General features: G+C 28.2%; 1 protein-coding gene across 1 annotated transcript; it reads left to right on the forward strand.

Annotated features, from left to right (window-relative positions):
* Positions 1-16,033: 16,033 nt before the first annotated feature.
* LOC133794471 (NDR1/HIN1-like protein 13) lies at positions 16,034-17,232 on the forward strand. The gene has a single exon (XM_062231705.1). The coding sequence runs from the start codon at positions 16,258-16,260 to the stop codon at positions 17,008-17,010; it is 753 nt and encodes a 250-aa protein (XP_062087689.1). The 5' UTR covers positions 16,034-16,257; the 3' UTR covers positions 17,011-17,232.
* The last annotated feature ends 5,458 nt before the right edge of the window (positions 17,233-22,690 follow it).

The following is a 22,690-nucleotide window of genomic DNA, read 5'->3' on the forward strand; positions in this document are numbered from 1 at the left end:
AAATAATTCAATTGTAGAGTTAAAATTCGTAGTTCTCGAACGAGCAATCGAAAATATTCTAGAACATTCTCAAGTTTCGGTATTGGTCTTTCAATAATCGTTGTATCAAGTACTTCTTGGCTAACTCTATTATAATCCAATTTATAAATGAGTATCTCTTATAAATTATGAGCAACACCAAATCCTTCTATATTGATTGTGAAAAAATAATGCACGCAAGTATACGTGGTTGTGACAAGTAATAATTTCTATAAGAATGGAATCGTCCCACAGAGACTACTAATCAATTACAATAATTTACTCTCGATTTCTATTTGACGATCGAAATTCAGCTTAATTAATAAGCTAATAGTAAAAACTAAAGTAAGCAAAGCAATAGTAACGAGTAATTCAAGAATAAAGACCGAGGATATTAATTTCATTAACTAATTCACTTGTCAATTTAACTATTTCAACACAATTCAATCTTCTAATTCTATCTTAACAACGGGTTATCAAAGGCAATCTCAATTCTTTATCAAGATAAAAAGAATTCAATCTATATGCAAATCTTCTACATATCTGTGACAGATTTCAACACATAGCAGGCATTAAGCATCATAACCCTAAAAACTACACAAATGATATAGATACTATCGTCCTATATGCAATCTATGTCTCAACGACTATAGAATATTTAACTTTCCCCTCTCCAATCTCGAATTAAAATCATAAATCATACAATAAATGACCAGTAAATTGTAAGTAGGGGTGAGCATCTAAACCGACAAACCGCGGTGACTGACCGCACCGCACCATACTACACCGCAAACCGCGGTGTCAAAAGTGTAATGGTTCGGTATGGTTTGTATTTGAGCTAAACCGTGCGGTGCGCGGTTTGGCGGTATAAAATTTTGGTTTGCACCGCACCGCATACATACAAATATATTAAAAAATAAATAAACTTTACATATATACCATTTTTTAAAGTTACCTAATATGGGAGACTTGTATATTTTTTTTGAAAAATGAGAGACTTGTATATTTTTTTTGTGTTTCACTGAACTTAATTGATAACTTGTGATGTTGTTTATAACTTATTAAGGATTTGTTATGAACTAATGATTAAGTATTTTTTTTTAAATTTAAATTTTGTTATGACATATTTTTTAACACAAACCGTGGAAAACCGCCCAAACCACACCGCAAAAAATGGTTTGGTTTGGTTGGTTTGGTGCAACCAAATCACACCGCATGGTGTGTTCTAGTTACTAAACTGCACTTGTGGCGTGGTGTATTAAAAAGTCTTCAAACCGCCCAAACCACACCGTGTTCACCCCTAATTGTAAGTAGTAAACACAAACCAATAGGGATTAAGAATAGAAGAAGAAGAATAAATTTGCACTTAATAGAAAATTAACAAGATCCAAAGTGAGATTAAGCATGGCTAACACAATAAAGATAAATGGCATCCTCCTTAACATCCAAAGCTTAGGAGTCAAAATTAAAGTAGAAGAAAAGTGCATAAATAAGGCTTAGGAGTCAAAATCTCTCTAAAATTCGTAATTAAAAACCTCCTTGAAAAAACCTAATCACCAATGTATTTAAACCTAAATCGTGTCTTCTTCTCTTCAGGGAAGCGCACCGCGACCCTTGCTCATTCATGTCGTGGCTCGTGTCTTCAAAGTGCTCAAGGAGGTTTGCGCCTCCGTCTTCAAGCGCCGCGACACTGAGTTGACCATGTCGCGGCCCATGTGCGTGCTCAGATTTTCCTTTGCTCTCTACCGCGACCCTAAAGGGCATGTCGCGACATTAATTCACGTCACGCTTGGGTAGCTTCTGACCTTGCTAGAGCTGCAACCCTTAAGCCCATATCGCGACTCTAATTGTATTTTTCAAAACTTTACAATTTTTAGTCATTCCTTCGTCAAAACTTCACCAAAATCTTCTTCTAACTCCTCCCTGGTGCCAATTTGACTCGAACAACCACCAAAGGCTCTATTTTCCCACAATTTCTTCTTCTTTTCGCGTTTAACTCACGATTCATAGCGTCGACCTACAACAAAGACAAACACAAGCATAATCTTGCACAAAACAAACAAAAAGACTCAAGATTACCACAAAAACATTTCCTAAAACGACACTAAAATGGAGTTATCATATATATATTTATTTCTAATGGACTCCTCGTTAAAATTAGTATAACTTAGAATGTGACCTCCCGTCCCATATAATAATATTTAATTAAAAATTAATGCATAAGATTCATCTTTTTTTTCTTTTTCAGATTCTTCAAAAGTAAAAACTGTCCAGAATCACCACCATCATCCATTGCATAAAATTATATATTATCATCAAGGGCAAATTCCTTAAATTTAGATTCAAGAACAAACCTAAATAGTATAACCAAAATTAGACTTCCCTTTAAGAACATCTCCAATGATGGCAATTTTATTGGTTACCAAAAATTCTTAAAAGTTACCAACTCATGTTAAAATATATATTTTTTATTTTCTCTATCATTCACATCACCATTGGCAACTTTATCTTAAAAAAAAGTAGTTCGATGGTTGTTTTTTTCAAAAAAGAAAAAGAAAAGAGACGTTGCCATGGTCAAGCAACATTGTCCACCAAAGTCTTCTACTCCATTGCTTTGGCAACGCCACTTGGCGTGGGACTGACAAAACCTAGTCAAGCAACATAAGTTGCACCTAGTGTTGGAGATGCTCTAATAAAATCCAATATCAAAAATTAAAATCAAATATCCAATTAACTAACTCATAGGTCGTGCCACCAAACCCAGTTGTCGAAACACTGTTGGAACACCAAGCAACTTCAAATTCCACAAATCTCGAAACATAGAAACCCACAAAACCCAAGCTTGAGAATGACTTTCAACTTGCTGGTATTAGATTAAAAATTTATCTAGATGCATAACAATCATAATGTGGAATAAACAGATTGTTATATATAAATTAATAGGATCGAATATTTGTACATCCAACTATTGTTATTGACAATCTCGATCTATAAGCTTTAGATCTACAAAAGAAAAGAAGAGAAATTAGAACAAGTACACGACCTTCCAAGCTCCCACTAACTCGTTTAGATAGAGTTATTGAAAGACAGAAAATGAGCAGTGAGCTTGGCGACCGGTACCCTATATTTATAGGGTGAGACATTCCATCAGAGTCTCTGCCACACATTGAGATATTCTCTCAGTTATGATATACAAAATCGGATAACAAATAATGTTGACCATTAATTATAATATTTGCCAATAAATAAAATGTTGACTTTGATATATTAAATAAATTTAAATCAATTAGCTTTAACATAATTGATTCTGTATACCATATAAATAAATATTCTAATAGTTGGAACATCGAAACCTAGCAACCCCAATACTCCATGTTGTCACCTGTTAATAAAGTTGTGGCCGAGGTTGAATGAAGCCACTGTTTAAGTAACATGAAGCTGCCCCAGGTTGCGACAAAGATCCATGTACTACCCTAGTCGAACCTATTGTTTTTCAACACAAAAAAAACTACCTTCATTTTACCTTTCTCTTTTCTTTTTCTTCTTATCCCTTATCATTCATTATTTAAATGCATTGGCCACTTTATAGTTTTTATTTTGGTGAACATATTAGATGAATTTAAATCAATTAGTTGTAACATAATTGATTCTATAGACTATATAAATAAATATTCTAACAGCTGGAACATCGAAACTAAGCAACCCTAATACTCCATGTCATCACTTGTAAATAAAGTCGTGACCGAAGTAGAATGAAGCCATTGTTTAAGTCACGTGAAGCCGCCCCCAGTTGCGACAAAGATCCATGCACTACCCTAGTCGAACCCATTGTTTTTCAACACAAAAAAAAAAAACTACCTTCATTTTACCATTCTCTTTTCTTTTTCTTATTATCCCTTAATTTTCTTCTAAATATTCATTATTTAAATGAATTGGCCACTTTATAATTTTTAATTTGGTGAACATATTTTAAATTTTCATAGCAAATATAAGTATTTAAAAAAAATTAATTTTACGTTAAGAAAATATTAATAATAATAACATTATTAATTCTACGTATTTTGCAAATCAGGCTAATAAATTGATCTATGTCATTTACAAAATCAAAAGCATAAGACATTTTAAAAAATAAAAAGCCTAAATTCTAATAATGCACCTAAAAATTGACATGGTCTAATGTTCTCTTATATCAATCCAATTGGGCTTTTGTCTGGTTGATTAGGGAACAGAATCTGAAATCTCAATGTTTTATGGGAATTTTTCAAAAATATAGTTTTTATACCATCAATGTGCAAAAATATGGGAGTTATACTTTTCTTAATTTGTATGAAAAATTTATTAAAGAAAAAGTTAAAGCATGGAAATACAATTAGCAGCTAACTAAATATATATAAATGTCATATTTTTTTATCATAGTTATGTTTTCTTTGATTTTGAAGGTAATTTTATTTTTATTTATTTTATTTTTTTCCATCATTTTTTTATTATTTTTTCTTTTTTTTCCTTGCTTGTTTTCTCTTCCATTTTTTTTTTCTACCAATTTTTTTCTTTCTATTTTTTCATTATTCTTCTTATTTTTTCCATTTTTATTTATTTATCTATTTTTTTCTTTCATTTGTATTGTTTTGTTTTTTTTCTTCATATTTTTTCAGTTTTTTTTTCATTCTATTTTTTCTTCATTTTTGTATTTATTATTTTCTCTTTCAATTTTTTTCTTTTTTCACACCTATGAGCTTTTTTTTCATTTTTTTCTACCAATTTTTTCATTCATATTTTTTTTCTTTTCATTTTTCCATTATTTTTCTTCTTCTTCTTTTCATTCTTATTTATTCATCTATTTTTTGTTCATTTATCATTTCTTTTGTTTTTTTTTTCATTTTTGTACTTATTCTTTTCTCATTCTATTTCTTTTTTTTTTCAATTTTTTCACACATATATTTTAACATTATATAATTATTCTACTATTTTTTTATTTATTATCTTTTATTATTGTAATTTTTTTTATAGTGTTTTCCACTATATGTAAAAAAAATCAAATAAATTACTGTAACACTTATAAGAATACCAAAATTTGGAAATAAAACTAATAAAAATATGACAACGTGAATGGGTAACTGGTTACCTTCACATTCTTTGTGTGTATATTTCTGAGGGTAACTGGTTACTTTCACATTCTGGTGTGTGTATATTTATGGTTTCTTTATGGTAACTAGTTACTTATGTTACTTAAATCATAGTTACTTCTTCTTTCTTTTTTAATGAAGTGTTCTTCCATTTTTTCCTTCAAATTTGATGTTTCTTTTCATATTTAATATGAGTAACTCGTCACCCCTCTTAAGTAACTGACTACGTCACTTATGGCAGAAAATTAACTCATCTCAGGATAACTGGTTACCCCTCCTGGTGCATGTTATTTAACTTAGCTCTATGATTTTTTTTTAAGATCAATCAAGTAACTGGTTACCCTACCCAGGATTTGAAAAAAAAACGTACAATCTTAAAAAAAATGTTTATAATAAATAAATAATAATTTTAAAAACAATTCATATTACAAAAAAAAAAAATTTAAATAACCAAAGAAAAATTTAATATAAAATTAGTAATATAAAAACAATATAAAAAACAAATAACTTAAGATAATAATAATCAAATTACAAACATACCCTTCCAAATTTGATTAAGAGTAAAACTATGGCATAAACAAACTTTTATACAAAAATATGGGAAAATAAACTCATAAAAGTGAAAATTCTTAAAAAAAAAGCCATAAATTAACTTTTTTTGAAAAAAAGCCATATTTTTGCAAACTCTATTAAAAATCTCATATAAAGTGTAATTCCTCATGTTTTATCTCTTAAATCTCCATATGGGTTTTATTTCATTTTTCCTTTCAGAAATACTAACTTTATTATCTTTATTTATAAAAATACAATTCTACAGCTTTAACTAAAAAATTATTTTTTGTTTTTAAAAGCTAAAAACTGTTTTTTGAAAACAAGTTGGAGTGTTTGGCATTGTTTTCAGAAAACAATTTTTAAAAACAAAGTTACAAAAAACAGAAAATTTTGAAAACAACAAAAAGTTGTTTTCTATTGTTCTCAAATTTTCTTTCCTAACTTTCTCACTTCTTATTTTTCATCATTTTTTCTTTCCAATTATTTTATTTCATTATTTATTACAAACTTTTTAAAAAAATTTCTCTATATATTTGTTAATTTTTTATTTAAGATTTAAAAAAATAAAACTAAAAAAATTGTTTTTAGAAAATATTAACCAAACACCTTTTGTTTTTTTTAAACTACAAAAACAGTTTTCTGTTCTCATTTTTTAGAACAAAATTTTGAAAATAAAAAACAGAAAACAATGCCAAACAAATAGTTTCTAAAATATGATTTCAGCAAATAGAAATATATATAAGGTACCAAATTATAATATCAGGAGTTGTGTTGCACGAAAACTAATTCTAAGAAGTTATAGGCCGAATAAAATAGAGGGAAAAAATAATATATTTTCAATATTAACCAACTACTTACTGAAAGCAAGATTACAAACACTTTTATCCATTTCGGTATCAGATGCACTTGAAGATTATTCAAGTTAAAAGCGATGTAAGTAAATATTTATACAATAAGACAAAAGAACAAAATCAAAGTAGAATTAGGTGTGAATGAATTTTGCCTAAATTAAAATTTAATAGATATCTGTTGGCTTATAAATTCCAATAGTCAAGATTCACCTAAATAATTCAAGAAAGAACCACAACAGAAAATACACAACTAAAAACCAAAGTAACATTAGAAAAGAAACCTCGAACAAAAACAATAAAGGAATAATAAACAAAGAAGAAAACACCAAGATTTATACTAGTTTGGACAATTTGTTCTACGTCCAGTTGAGCACCACCACAAGTTTTATTGATCAATATTCGAACAACTTTATACAACTCTCATTCTTCACAGTTGAGAAGAGCACACAATAAGTGATAGTACAAAATCTCTTATACTCTAAACTCGACCAAACTTGCTTTCGTGAAGTTTTATCTCATTTATGACTACACTCGTTCTTTCTCTCTCTTTCTTGAAGGGTAAAACCAAATACAAAGCTTACTCTCGCTCCCTCTAAAGTTTACAAAATGATTTTGTGTTATATCTTAAATGACTATCACAACACTTATTTATAGCTAATAGTCTTATAACCGACTTAACCCTCTTAATTAATAGAAAAGAGGTTGTTAGTAACTTGACCAATAGAAATGAGACCGCTAGCTAAGTCTAGAAGGAATAATTACCACAATAACAAAACTCAAATAATAAAATTAGTACTTAATTATTTTAATTGAAATAATAAAAAAGAGAAAAGTGTAGTGGCTTAATATTGATGATAATTGTTTATAATTTTTTTTCATTTTTTTCTAAATCTTGGAGTCCAATTAGTCAATTAGAATAAATATATATAAAATATGGGAAGGTGAGATATATTGTTATAAGACTGTATAGATATTTTGTATAATAATGAGGATTTGATAATAATAATTTATACGTTACATACAGAAAGAGAAGTCTTATTAGTATTGTAATTGTAGACTTTTATGGGTTAAAAATTTAAAAATTTAAAAATCTGAAAAATTAGATAATGTAGAATGAAGAAATGTGAGGATGTCACCTCAGTGCACTTAAGCCTAATTATATATATATATATATATAAATACAGATATGTCAAGTTATGATAACAATATACTAAATAAGATTACAGTTACCAAATTCTGGCCATAGGATTATATCTGAAAATTGAGTAATTTTGGTGGCAATAGTAATACAATGATTCCATTCTTGCTTGATTTATTGAGATTTTAACAGCACAGTGGAGCAAAGCCCATATTCCATAATAGGGCTTTTTTCAGTGGCCCAAACAACTTTTATCTGTTATTTTTTCATAGATATGGCTATTTAGCCATTAATATGCAAAAATATGGTAATTAAACTTTTCTTAGTTTGTATGGACAAATTTAATTAAAAAAAAATCAGATTATGAGAAAAAAAATATGGCATAATAATGATTTTTTACAAAAATATGGCATAATAATGATTTTTTTACAAAAATATGAGAAAAAAATCTCATAGAAGTGAATACAAGTTTTAAAAAGCCATAAAATAATACTTGTAAAAAAAAAACCATATTTTTTAAAACTTTATTAAAAAACCCATATAAAATATAATTTTCACTATATTTCTCCAAGTCAACAAATGAATAATTGAATATCAATAAGTGAATTTTTAAAAATTATGGCTTTTATATAATTAATATACAAAAATATGAGAATTATACTTTTCTTAATTTTTATTAGAAAATTTATTAAGAAAAAATTTAAAGTATAAGAAACATAATTAGTAGCTAACTAAAAAATAAAAATGCTATATTTTTTTTTATCGTAGTTAAATTTTATTTAATTTTGAAGGTTCTTTGACTTTTTATTTTTTTAATTTTTTAGTTTTTCCTTTATTTTATAATTATTTTGTCAGTTATTTTTTATTTTTTTTCTTACTAACTTTTTATATTTTTTGTACTAATTTTTTCCTTCATGATTCTTTTTCTTTCTATTTTTCTATTATTCTCCTTCTCATTTTTATTAATTTGCATTTGTATTATTTTGTTTTTTTTTTCATATTTTTTGAGTTTTCTTTCCTTTATTTATTTTTTTCATTTTTCCTTCTATTTTTTCTTTATTTTTCTATTCATTATTTTCTCATTCCATTTTTTTTTCTTTTTTCACACATATAAGTTTTTTTTTTTCTTCTTCCATTTTTTCTTTTTTTTTTCTACCATTTTCTTCATTCACATTTTTTTTCTTTCCATTTTTCATTATTTTTCTTCTTTTAATTTTTATTCATTCATCTGTTTAATTTTTCCTTCGTCATTTCTTTTGTTTTGTTTTTTTTCATATATTTTTAGTTTTCTTTCATTTTTTGTACTTATTATTTTCTCATTCCATTTTTTTTTCATTTTTTCACACATACTTTAACATCACATAATTATTTTACTATTTATTTATTTATTATTATATTTTGTATAATTTTTTCCACTATATGTAAAAAAATTCAAATCAAATTTTTCAACATTTTATTTTTATTGTAACCCTTATAGGAACACCAAATTTTGGAAATAAAACTAATAAAAATATGAAAACGTGAATAAATAACCAGTTACCCTGATGAAAACATTCAAATCTATAAAAAAAAATATATGAAGAAGATGAGAGAAAAGGGAAAGGGGGTGGATTTGATTTTTTTTATTCTTTCTTCAAATTTGTTGTAACTGGTTACCTTCCCGTTCTTTGTGTGTATATTTCTGATATATTAATGGGGTAGATGGTTACATTTACGTTCTTTGTGAGTATATTTTTTAGGGTAACTGGTTACCTTCACGTTCTGATGTGTGTGTATATTTTTAGGTTCTTTATGGTAACTGGTTACCTATGTTACTAAAATCATAGATACTTCTTCATTTTTTAATGAAGTATTATTCCTATTTTTTCTTCAAATTTGATGTTTATTTTCATATTTAATATGAGTAACCTGTCACCCCTCTTATCGTAACTGGTTACCACTCTTATAAAAAAAAATTACTCCTCTTAGGATAATTTGTTACATATCTTAGTACATGTTATTTAACTTAACTCTAGAATCTTTTTTACATAACTATCAAAGATCAATCAAGTAACTGGTTGCCTTACCCATGATTTGAAAAAAAGAAACGTACAATCTAAAAAAAAAATAAAAATGTTTATAATAATAAATAAAAAATAATTTTAAATACAATTCATATTACAAAAAAAATTGCAAAACAATCAAAAAAAAATTAATATAAAAAAATAATAATCAAATTACAAACATACTCTTTCAAATTAATAAAAATTGATTAAGAATAAAACTATGACATAAACCAATTTTTATACACAAATATGACAAAATAAACCTATAAAAGTAAAAAAATTAAAAAATAAATCATAAATTAACTTTCTTTGAAAAAAAGCCATATTTTTACCCTCTATTAAAAATTCCATATAAAATGTAATTTCATCCATTAATAAATAAGGACAATAATATTCTTATTATTATTTGTTTGGACCTAGAAAATAAGATCACTTAAAGTAGGGCTGTGCAAAAAATTTTACAACCCGCCCAATCCGAATAAACCGCCCAAACCAACCCGAAAAAACCGCCAAAAAACGCAACCCGAATAAACCGTCCAAAATTTAAACCGCCCAATTGTTACATTGGGCGGGTTTAAAATAATTATCAACTCGCCCAATATAACCCAACCCGCCCAATTAAGAATTTATTATATTCAAATAAATATATAAATTAATTAAGTTTTGTTTTAATTTTTTTACTATAAATTTAAAATATTGTTTTAAGCTTAAAAATATAAACTTCACACTATTAGTACTAGTATTTAAAAGAAAAAAATTACAAAAATGTTAAAAAAAAATACCACTTTTGTTTGGGCGGGTTGACCCGACCAACCCGCCAAAAAAAATACAATTTCGGTTTGGGCGGGTTAACCCGACCAACCCGCCCAAATTATTGGACGGGTTAAATTTTTTTTTTTCTTAATTGGGCAAGTTACGGGTCACTTTTGCTAACCCGATTATGACATTGGACGAGTAAAAATGCCTTGTAACCCGACCAACCCGCCAAATGCTCAGCCCTAACTTAAAGCCCCAGGAGAAGTAGTTGAGAAAGGTACGCTTTTCGACTTTATCAGTGTGTTTGTTTTGGTATTTATGTTTAAAACATTAAAATTGCCAAAAAAAGAAAAATCATTGAATTTAGGATCCAATGCGTTATTGTGATGATATGACGATTCTATTTTGAGATTTTAGTTTGAATAAATCTTAGTAAAAAATTATAATAATAACTTTATTTAGACAGAAACTAATTGAACTAACTGATTGGCTGGCACTAGTTGTCAATATTTTTTGCTACCTACTGGGATGCTTAAATAATAATAATAATAATAACAATAATATGATTTTTGGGCATATTTAATCCCTTTATTCTATCACAATTTGACCTATACAATTACAACTTAGCAATTAAGTCCTGAATTTACAAAATATATTCATTCTCTTCCTCCTCGATTGATACCCGTAATAAAATTAATTATCAAAACATCACACAAAAATATATACATTAATGCCCATTTATATTATTAGTTAAAATTAATGGTTTTATTCCTAAAAATATGGAAGAGTTCAATGGAACACGGCGCCATGTGATGATAAAACTGTAAATACATTTGGGAATTTATAATAAAAGTATGCTATAATAATGTGAACAAATTTTCCTTTTAATAAATAAATAAGTTGTATAAAGACATACATAACATGTCAAGAAAGTCAAATAGTATATACAGTGCTCATCAATTCAGACTTAAAAAATGGAAACAGGAATTTCATACTTTAAATTTACGCGTTTGAAAAAAAAATTTCAAATTGATGTTTCCCCTTATATATTTATTCTGATACTACCAATCTTTTATTAAAGAAAAAAATTATTGTTATTAAAAGTATAGAGAATGGGCTTGTAATAAATGGGTATCCATTTCCTAAAAAATAAATAATAAATGGGCATCCAATAAAAGAAAGAAAATATAACACGGTGGATAAAATTTAATTGTGTTTGCATTAAGTTTTGGCCAAATAGTATTGAATATCAAGTTTTATGAGAAATTGTCGGTGGAGTGTCCAAATCAAAAACACGTTTAAAAAATCATCATAATTTTGCATGCGAAATTATATTTTGAGATTTAGACACAGCAATTCTTGGTTCACTAGTCAAAAAAGTATTAATACAATACTAAAAAGGCAAAGAAATAAAATACAAAATTGCTTCTCTGACTATATATATATAATTAAGCCATTATTTTTTTACTAATGAAATAAGGTACTATTGGTAGACAGCTTAATAATAATAATAATAATAATAATAATTGATATTTGTAGTAAATGTATATAAATGATTATATTTATAGCACTTAAGTATTTAAGTTTTTTTTTTACATTTAGTCCATTTTGGTGCAGTTTAGTTCATTTATTTGTTTCGTCATTAGTGCATCTCATGACAAAAAATTTATTTATAACTTAGGTATTTTTGCCGCAAATATCTTACAGTTGAGATTTTCGCTGCAAATATCTCTTAAATTTGGTACTTTCGTTATTAATATCCATTTAATTAAGCACTTTTGCTTATGTGACACAATCGAACTTAAAAGTAAGAATTGACGATTGTACTAAACTGTACCAAAATATAAACGAAATATACTTTCGCCGCTAATAAATAACTTAAGTACATAAGTGCTACAAACAAAATAAATTCAATAATTTCACTCTAAATATCCCTAATAATAATAATAATAATGTATTTTTAATTAAAAAATAAAAACAATGGAAGGTAAGGGAGCTAATTAGGTGTTCCGTTGACTTTTGTTGATGTGTCAATGATTGTAGAAAAGGAAAGGCTAAAATAAACACAAAGTTACAAACATATACAGCTAAATTTGGCTTGCATATGGAATTTTGAGTTTTTGGGATTCTAAATCATAATTCTTCAATTAAATCATAATAGACTTATTTGGTAACTGAAGTTAATGAAACCCATAATTTTGCTTAATCTTCTTCAAAGCTTAAGCTTGTGAGAGAGAGGGCTGTTGATTGTTGTGTTGCCCACGTGGAACCCAGCTATGGAGTGGGAGGGTTACAGGTGTAATGGTGTGTGAAATCACAATCACACGTGGACAACATATATGGGCCCAACGAGGAGAGAGAGTCGGCCCAATTCTGGTGAGGTGGAGACATCTGTGTTTGGTTATGAAAGCACTATTCCAACCTCGTTTGCACGCGTTTCTCTCACTCTCACTCTAATCTAATTTAATCTCATCTATTGCTTTTCCTCTATTTAACCCACTACTTCCCATTCTCTTAATAATAATATATAATAATACGCATTAAACTCTTTATTAAAATATTCACGTTAACAATTTGCCATATTTCTATCTTACAACACAAACTTAACAACTTGCAATCAATTTTGAATTTTTCAGTGACTATACATTAAATAAAAAAATTATGACCATATTTACTAGATCATTAAGAGTCATCAAATTAAAACACTATGCATAATTAATGACGTACTTTTATTTTTCATTTGTTCACAATTTTATTTTTTTAAAGAAAGGAAGAATCATTTGTTCACATTTTACATTTAAGAACTAAATTTTATGATTCTACTAACGAGTTAAATATGAAGGAAAATTTGAGCTTCTATTCTTAGTACTCTTTATTTCAAAAAATATGTCCTCATACTTTAAAATTACAAAAATATGCTCTAAAACTAATTTCAAACAAAATCGTCACTCATATTCAAAACACACTATTTCTGAACTATCTCTTACATCCAAATTTCGACACCATCATAAATGAGTCTCGAAATATAAACTCGAAAATAATAAGCCGTGGTTGTACACTTGTATAAATCAGCATGATTTTTTACTGATCCTTATTGACGGTCGAGCACAAGTTCAGAAGGCTCAATCTTAAGTGTCAAAGCTCGAAATGATGGACTTTCTCCGATGCATATGAGTGTAATTCGAGCCTTTGTTGAAAATTCGAAGATGTTGGTCTCTGAAGGATGAGCTCGGTGGAATCACTAGCTAAGGAGAAAGTTGACCAAACTAACAAGCTCGAAGTGTTGGTCGATCTCAAAATAGCGTAAACCTTGCCTTTGAGATCAACAACGTGTTTTGCACGTGACAATTGTTAGGAAATTCTTATTCCTTAGGGATTTGTTATTATCTTATATTAAATTCCAATTATCATGGGATATTATGTAATTAATGCATTTATTTATATTTATTTCAAATTTGAATTGTAACTTCCCGAAATAAGAGGAATATATTCTGTCAACCATGTCTATAAATAGCTTGGGGAATTTCGTTTGTAGACACACACAAAATTGTATTGAGAATACTCTCTTGAATTGCTTTGATAAAGCTTTGAGATAGTATCACGAATAAATAACATTGACTTGTGGATTAGACAAATTTTAACTGCAGAATCACGTAAAAATCCTTATGTTATTTTTTTATTTCTTATATCTTTGTTTAGTGCTCTTCGGATTTAAGTTGACGAGAAACGACGTCAACACTCTCAATCTCCCTCCCTAAGTTCTTCCTCTCTCTCCCACTGTTGCTCGGGTTGTCGTTGGAGTCCCACACACAACACCGACTACATACATCACAATTAACTTTTTTTTTAAAAAGAAATTAACTCACAAAAATCTTACTAATCTATATGTTTCCAACACTTTTGTGCATGATATTTTAGGTTTGTTCGCTTTTTTCTATTATTAGAAATCGAAAACTTGCAGATTTTTTGAACAATTTTGATACAAAATCGATGGTGCAAGCAAATTTGATTTTAGAAAAAAAAAGTATGCAAATCTATAGTTCTATAAGAACTTGATTTTGGAGGGAAAATTTGATGGTTCCACAAAAACTTAATTTTAGAGTATAAAATTGATGCAAATCGATTGCTCCGTCAAAATTGATATAAAAATGATTTTGGAGTATAAACTTGACTTTGCATAATAAAATCAATGCAAAACGATATAAAAATGATGGTGCAAGAAAATTTTGATTTTAAAAAGATAAAACGATGCAAAATCATAATTGGTGAATGGTTGTTTAGAAATGCCTTAGATATTTGCTAAAATTTTAATATATATAAAATATTTTTAGAATTATTATTGTAGTTGCCCAAAACTGTATTAGACTCAACAAGACAGGATCCACGTATATGGGATCCTTTGATGACCCAAAATGCCATATTGGACCATTTACAACGGTAAGCATACGAACAACATGGGACAACACTTTGCCAAAGACCAAAAGCCTTGACCATTTCCACATCCCAATTATAGTTGCTAAAAGTAACCCAACTACTTTCTAAAACAATGTAGCAAGAAGACCATGTCAAACTGAACACATGGATCTTACCTCCCGAGCCTTCGATACCCAGAAGAAGTGGTCCTCTTTCGAAATAGGGCGAAACTCATTATGTACGCCTCGTCCTAGGCTAGGTAACAACACACTAGAAGCCTACAAATACCAAACTTTATGTATTTCTCTGATTCATTCTTTAATCCCTTCAATGACCTATTTATGTGATTCAATCTCATAATCAAGAACAATCACTTAAATCTGTCATTCATTGTCACTTAACGACTGAGATATATGATTTTTTATTTATACTTTTATTTTATTACATTTGAATTGCTTACTTGCTTGATTGTCAGAGTTCTTTTGGCCAGCACCATCTAGATATCCTAAAACTTTCACAATCTTTTTTATTACTTTTATCGGTTATCGGTGCTTGTAGTCAATCACCTCAATAATTGTAGATTTAAGCCTCTATAATAATAATAAAAAATTAAAATTAGATTTTAATTATTTAGATTTAAAAAAACTCAGTAAGACAAAGAAAAATAAAATATTATTTTGGATTGAATTTAAAAATTCAAGATTAATTTTAAAGGTAAATATTTTATTTTGTTTAAAGTGAGGCAACCAAATTGGTATATTTTGTTTATAAGAAATTTTAAAATTTTAAGCTGTAGAATTATTTTCATTTCATTTTGTTATTTAATAATAATAATAGCTGCTTGACTAAATAGTACGGATCACTATGCTATGAAGGAACAATGGAACATGCACTTGCGTAAAAAAAAGTTGCTGACGACAGCAGTACTACTATTATCTTCTTTAAACAAGAAAAACAAAAAAGAAAAAGAAAAACATGTAAAAATGTGCAAATCACGCGCCCGAAGCAGAGGTGTGCTATAATTATTAAAAATTATTATTTATTTCTGTTTTTCTCAACATTATTTTCTTAAAAATAATAAAAAAAAAAGTTTAGTTATAGTGTTGCTGTCGCTCTCTTCCTATATTGCCATATGCCACCCCACCTTCCTCCTTCGCTTCCCCCCTTTCAAAGTTATACCCTTCGTTCCTCTCCAACTTTTTCTCTCTCAATTTCCATCACTTTCTCACTACCCAAACACCAAACTTTCCTTATATCCTCTATTTTAGTTTTTTTTCTCTTTTATTTTTATAAGTTCATCTCAATTTACTTCCAATACTACTCTCTACCAACAACTTTCTTTTTATTTTCTCTCTCTCGCTATGACGGACCGAGTTTATCCCTCGGCTAAACCAGCCGCCGGGAACGGCGCTGCTAACCCTGCGTTTCCGGCGACCAAGGCCCAACTTTACAGTAATGCCCGCCCGGCCTACCGCCCCCAACCCCGCCACCGTCGCCGTAGCCGTTGCTGCTCTTGCTGCCTATGGCTCACTGTCGCCATCCTTGTCATCCTCTTCATCGCCGGAGTCGCCGGCGTCGTCTTCTACGTTATGTACCGTCCCCAACGCCCTTCCTTCTCCGTCACATCACTTAAACTGTCGTACCTCAATCTCACCTCTACTAATTCTCAGCTCAACTCCAAATTCGACCTCAGTGTCACTGCTCGCAATCCTAACAAGAAGCTTGTCTACACCTACGACCCTATCTCCATCTCGATTTACTCCGGCGACGTCGATATCAGCGACGCCGTAATACCGTCGTTCGTCCATGGTAAGAGGAATACGACCTTGCTGAAGACTTCGATTGTGAGCAACCGCAGAGCGATTGACACCGCGGCGGCGAGCGATTTGAGGACGAACATGAAGAGCAAGAGTGGTCTGCCATTGAAGGTGAGGTTGGATACTAAAGTGAAGGCCAAGGTTGGAGCGTTGAAGTCACCGAAAATTGGGGTTAGGGTTTCTTGCGACGGAATCAGGGTTACTCTTCCGACGGGGAAAAAGGCGGCGACGGCGTCAACTGCCAAGGCTAAGTGTAAGGTTGATGTTAGAATTAAGATCTGGAAATGGACCTTTTAAGCTGAAAACAGGGATTTTATGAGATTTATTTGGCAAAAAAAAAAAGGTGTGCTTTTGTTTTTTTTTTCTTTTAATTTCATTTGCAAGTTATTGCTTTTTTCCTAGATTAATGTGATTAATTTTGTTATACTTTTGTTTTGTGATTTAATATATGTTTTTTGTATAGTAATGAAGAGAAATTGGTGATCTATTGTATGAAATAGTTCATATTTTTTTTTAAAATTTTATGTATATAATTTTGTGATTATTATGATTTTAATTTCTCAGGTTTAATTTTAGAATTCTCGTTTGATAGTGATTGTCCCTCAGTTTTCCTCGTAGAATTTATTATAATGTAAGAACATTATATTTCTTAAGAAAAAACAACAATATAGAATATTTTTAACATGTAAATTTTACAGCTAATCTTGACTCTCAAACTTTTTGAGTCAATATAAAAGTAAATTAATTTGTGAGATATATGTAGAAAATAAGTCCAAAAGAAGATGGTGCTTGAGAGTTGTGGAAGGTCATATATGGTAGATTAAATTATAGATTGAATGGTTACAATAAATAATCGTGCCAAGATGGTGGAGCCCTTTTTATATTGTGAGTGATCGACACACAATAAAAAAATGGCTTAGGATGGTCCTTTAGTGGTTGTCACAAACGTCGGAATTTTTCTTTTAATAAAGAAGATTATAGTTATAATTCATACGCATATTTATGTATGACTGTTGAATTTTGTGCATTGAGTTTATCCAACTGTCGGTGGGGGTTTGTGGTGGGCTTCAATTATTGCAGATGTGTTTGAACTTTTAACTATGGACCCATTTCAATTTTATTTTCTTTTCTAAAATATATTATTATTATTATTCCTGTAGGGAAGAAGATGCTTAAATAAAAATGGTAATTTAACGTAGATACTTCTTGGTTGATCATACTATTGTTTTAGGTTTACATTCAACAACATTAATTTTAGTAAAAGGGCTTTAGATACACGTAATTCCAAGTTAACTATAGATAAAAATGATTTTGGTTATAGTTTTTCTTGCTATGGTGGAGGACGAGGCTTACTTTTTAAAGTTAGTTTGCTTTTAGCTTAGTTTTAATAATGTTTTGTAAAATGATCATTATAATTTAGATAATTAATCGAAAATTTAAAATAATTAATCAAAAAATTTAAATAACTGAATAAATTTTATTTAGATATAATTTTACAAAAAAAATTATTATAGACTCGAGTACAAAATTACTAAAAAAAAATTATATTTTTACTAATTTCTCAATAAAAAAACATGAGGAACATTTATTTTCACTTTGGGCTAATAAAAAAGTTACATCCAAAATGTGCATAACAATTAATAAAGTATATGATTATGATTTCATTAGCAGTTGGGTAGTCAGTAAATATTTATGTATGCTGCATGTGAACAAATTCTATTCTATTATTAACTGTCACATCATATTCCTTCTTTTTTTTTTATATATATATAAAAGTTTTTTAATTGCCTGATACGAAATTAAACTCCAATTTTGCTTCCTTCATATATTTTACATTGATGTCACCATGTTTAAAATTTAAAAAACGACTTGATAAATCTTTCATTTTTGTTTATTTTGATTGGGATATTAAAATTTTCAATAAATATGGAAACATCAACGAAATATATTTAGAAGAAAATCAATAAATAGCCGTGATGATTCTACACCCTACCATACACCTTTTTTACTATTATCCTTTTAATGCCACCATCTAAAATTAAAAATATATATCAAAATTACAAGTGCTTTAATTAGTACTAGTTTAGCATGGAGAATTGGTATGGAGTATTATTGGTGCCAATACTATAAAATTTTATCGTATGGTTATTAGTGCAATTCAACATCAGAGTCTATTTATGAGATATCACTAATTAAGCATAGAATATCACCTCATGTATTGTTGAACAACTTAAAATAATAAATAACAATACTCTAATACTCTATAATATATGCACCTAAGCCAAAATTTGGCACTAGATAGACCATTTTCAATTTTGTTCTTTATTTGATCAGTTGACTTTTATCTTAATAAATATCAACTTTTAATTTTGTAATTTTAATTGGCTGATGGAGAGAGAAACTCGTTATAGCATTAAACATAGTATAACCTTTTTCTTTGAAAGGATTAAACATAGCATTATTGGCAAAATCAAATATCGTGGCAAGTGTGTTTCTTTACATTTATGTTTGTGCCAAATATATAATATTGCCGAAGGGTATGACTTTTTTCTAAGGGAACTAACTCTAATATTTGATTAAAATTTATTATAATTAGGTTTAAATGTAGCCAAAATTTTGACCTAAGTTATTGTTTATACTTAGTTCCTTAATCTTAATTTTTTTACATTTAAATTCTTAATCTCATAAAAAGTTAGCATTTTTAGTCATTTTCAATTTTTATTATTTGTCTTATTTTTTGGGTTAAAAAATTAGGATGTTGTGGCCAAAATTCCTAACCATATATTCTTTTCTATTTAGGTCCCAACTTTAAAATTTGATAATAACAAAAAATGTGTACGCCCTAAATATCCGCGAGCTATTGGCGAACTGGAAAATTGCCTAATTCGATCCGCCATGTGTAAATCGTCCACCCGGAACTGTTGTTACGGGTTTCCATCTGTATAGCCCGAGCTGATCAGAGAGTTAGCAGTTTACTCGAAGGCAGCAAGTCAGTAGTATGGATATCACGAGCTGGTGCTACATCAAGCTCGGGATGAGGCATAGATCTGACACCCGAATCCTTGTAAAGACAACCACATAATGTAACCGTGCATATATCAGACATCACATGTCTATTCCATTCCTGAATTCTCGGACACGCAGTATAAACGTGCGTATTCAGACATCCCACGCTTGGTTTGGGCCATGCGGCCCATTATCCCTTCTTACCTATTGATTAGACCACACTTCACTGTCAGGTTTTAAGAATTAATCATCAATGTCACAGAGATGACGTGAAGGGTAAGGAGGTCACGGGATGACCCATTTGCCAACCTAAGTATCCTCCTCTTATAAATACCAAGACCTTGGGCATTGCAAGGGGTTGACATATTTTTTGTAAAGAAGTAATCTGTAAGGATTAACCAAGAGATATCAATAATATCGACTGGTGGACTAGAGAGATTTTAACATTCGAACTACCTAAAAAGAAAGGGGTGATCACCTTCCCATGTTATTAATTTATCTAGTCTATAATTAAGTTATTTTCACATTACAGTTCACTAATTAGCACTAATCCATCCTGTTTATTCGTATAATTATCTGTTGGCGAAGAACCGCATCAACAAAATGTAATTTTGTAATCTATTTATTGTGAATTATAAAAATTTATCTTTTAATTTTTAAAAAAAATTAATAATATAACAATTAAAATTTATCATACAATACTCATAAATTTATAAATTAAATTAATTTTTTTAGTACATTTATAAGTTTTATTTATCTTTAATTTGTTACAGTTTTTATATTTTATAAAATACGGGACTATTATTAAAAAATAATAATTAAAAGAGAAGGTTAAATATGATATTTAACTAAAGCACAAATTTGCACTGTTTATAATTAAGTGTACATTGAAATTTGTCTCAAAAACAATTAATTACCATAGACACAGAGTAATGTGCTTTTAAGTTGGTTTATCCAAATTTGAAACGCACAATTAAACTAGGTGCAATGTGAGAGTAAATTCAACATAATAATAAATTTGATAATTGCCTTATTACAATTTACAACATTAAAGATTTATGGGTGTAGGTGGCAGAGGCTTAGCTTTTAAAAGCTTTAACACCAATGTACTATTTGGTTAATTGCACTAGTCCATTTAATTTAAGTAATGAATCTTATCACTAGAAAAATTATATTAAAAAAGAAGGGTTTTATAACTCACTAAAATAGGTAGTAGTGTATGTATTTCACAATAAAATACAAACTGAAAGAAAAAAAAAAACCTTATAAGAGCAATCTCAACTCGTATTTTACTCTATTTTTTAAAATACATCACCAAAATACTATTTTGTTCTATTTTACTTTTAATTTTTATATTATATCATATATCAACTTTTCTATTTTTTTCTTTATATTATTTAAATATTATATTTTTATTCATTTTAAATATTTTCTCTCACTTTTAATAATATTTATATATATTTTAATATTTACAATATTTATATATATAATGACAAATATAATTATACTCTCTTTTTAACTAATCTAAATATATAAATAAAATATATTTTTCTAACAATATTTAAATATTAAACTTTTTATTCATTTCAAATATTTACCTAACTATGAGTCCTTAATTAAAGGTATTGTGAAAAGAAAAATTAATAATTACAATTTAAATAAATTAAGCATAAATAACTTTTGACTTGTTGCTAGTTTCACTTAATATAAAATAATTAAAGAAAGAAAGGCATTTAAATAAAAAAGAAAACTAGAAATGTAGATTGAAGAGAGAGAGAGAGAGTAATGATGAGCAAATTAATAAAAAAATAATTTAAAGTATGAATAGTATATTATAAATATAGTATGAACAGTATATTATAAATATAGTTTGGTTCAGTAGCATTGGTAAATAATTTATACATAGCACATTTTTTTGACCATTTCTTTAAAAATTTGAAGATTTGTTGATTTTATAAGAGCCATTGTGACTGCTCTAAACAACATACTACAATTTCTCTCAAAATATATTTTATACCAACATATAATTTATCTTTTAATTTTTAATTTTTTTTTTACAATACTATCATTTTTTTGGTGAGAGTAGAAGTTGAAGTGGTAGCCTAGGACGATGTAGCTATGGCGGAGAGCTATTTTCTGTGGCATGTGATCCTAGTTCCTATCACGAGATATTGTTAGAAAAAAGATACAAAATCAATTAGTTGCTGATTTTTATTTTTTTGGATTTTTTTTTATTAAGTAATAAGTGTGAATTGAGATAATTATTAAGTCACTAATCGAAAGAAGACTGGTTGAGGTTTTGAAATCATATTTCTAAATTTATGTAAAAATAATCTCAGAATAATATATATGTTTTTGTAAATTTTTTAGAGAACAGGGCAAGTTTTGTTTTTTTTTTTTAAATAAAAAAACTTGGGATGCGGTATATATTTTTAAAAAATTATGTTAGATTTTGAAGTAAAAATATTTGAATACATATTATTTTGAAATGTCACTTGTCTATATTTAATACAAAAAAAATACAAACCTTTGCAAAATTAAAATAAAATAAATTTTATAACAAAATACAACAATCCCATAACATTATATATGTTTTCAAAGATATTTTGATTGTATTTACTCAATATATGTTCCATATTTTCTCGGTGTATTAATTTTTAAATGGTGGGTAAACATTTGGTACTCTGTGTTTTTGTAAAGTATCATCTTAGTACCCTGTATTTATAAATAATGATCATTTGATACTCTATTTTTTGAAATCGTACATATTTGGTACCTTACATTTTAAAATCGTACATATTTGGTACCCTGTATTTTAAAATTGTACATATTTGGTACCCTAAACTTAAATTTAATTATTAAAATTTTACCAATTTAATTAAATTACTCTCAATCATACGAACTACAAATTATATATAACTGCTGACAGTTTGGTTATATTGACAAAATTTTATCAATTAGGATACCAAAT

The sequence above is a fragment of the Humulus lupulus genome, chromosome 8 (genome assembly GCF_963169125.1).
Source record: "Humulus lupulus chromosome 8, drHumLupu1.1, whole genome shotgun sequence".
Classification (NCBI taxonomy): Eukaryota; Viridiplantae; Streptophyta; class Magnoliopsida; order Rosales; family Cannabaceae; genus Humulus; species Humulus lupulus.

What these genes read in the sequence shown, in the direction of transcription:
- LOC133794471 (XM_062231705.1), top strand. Translation starts at nt 16,258, where the DNA reads ATGACGGACCGAGTTTATCCCTCGGCTAAACCAGCCGCCGGGAACGGC.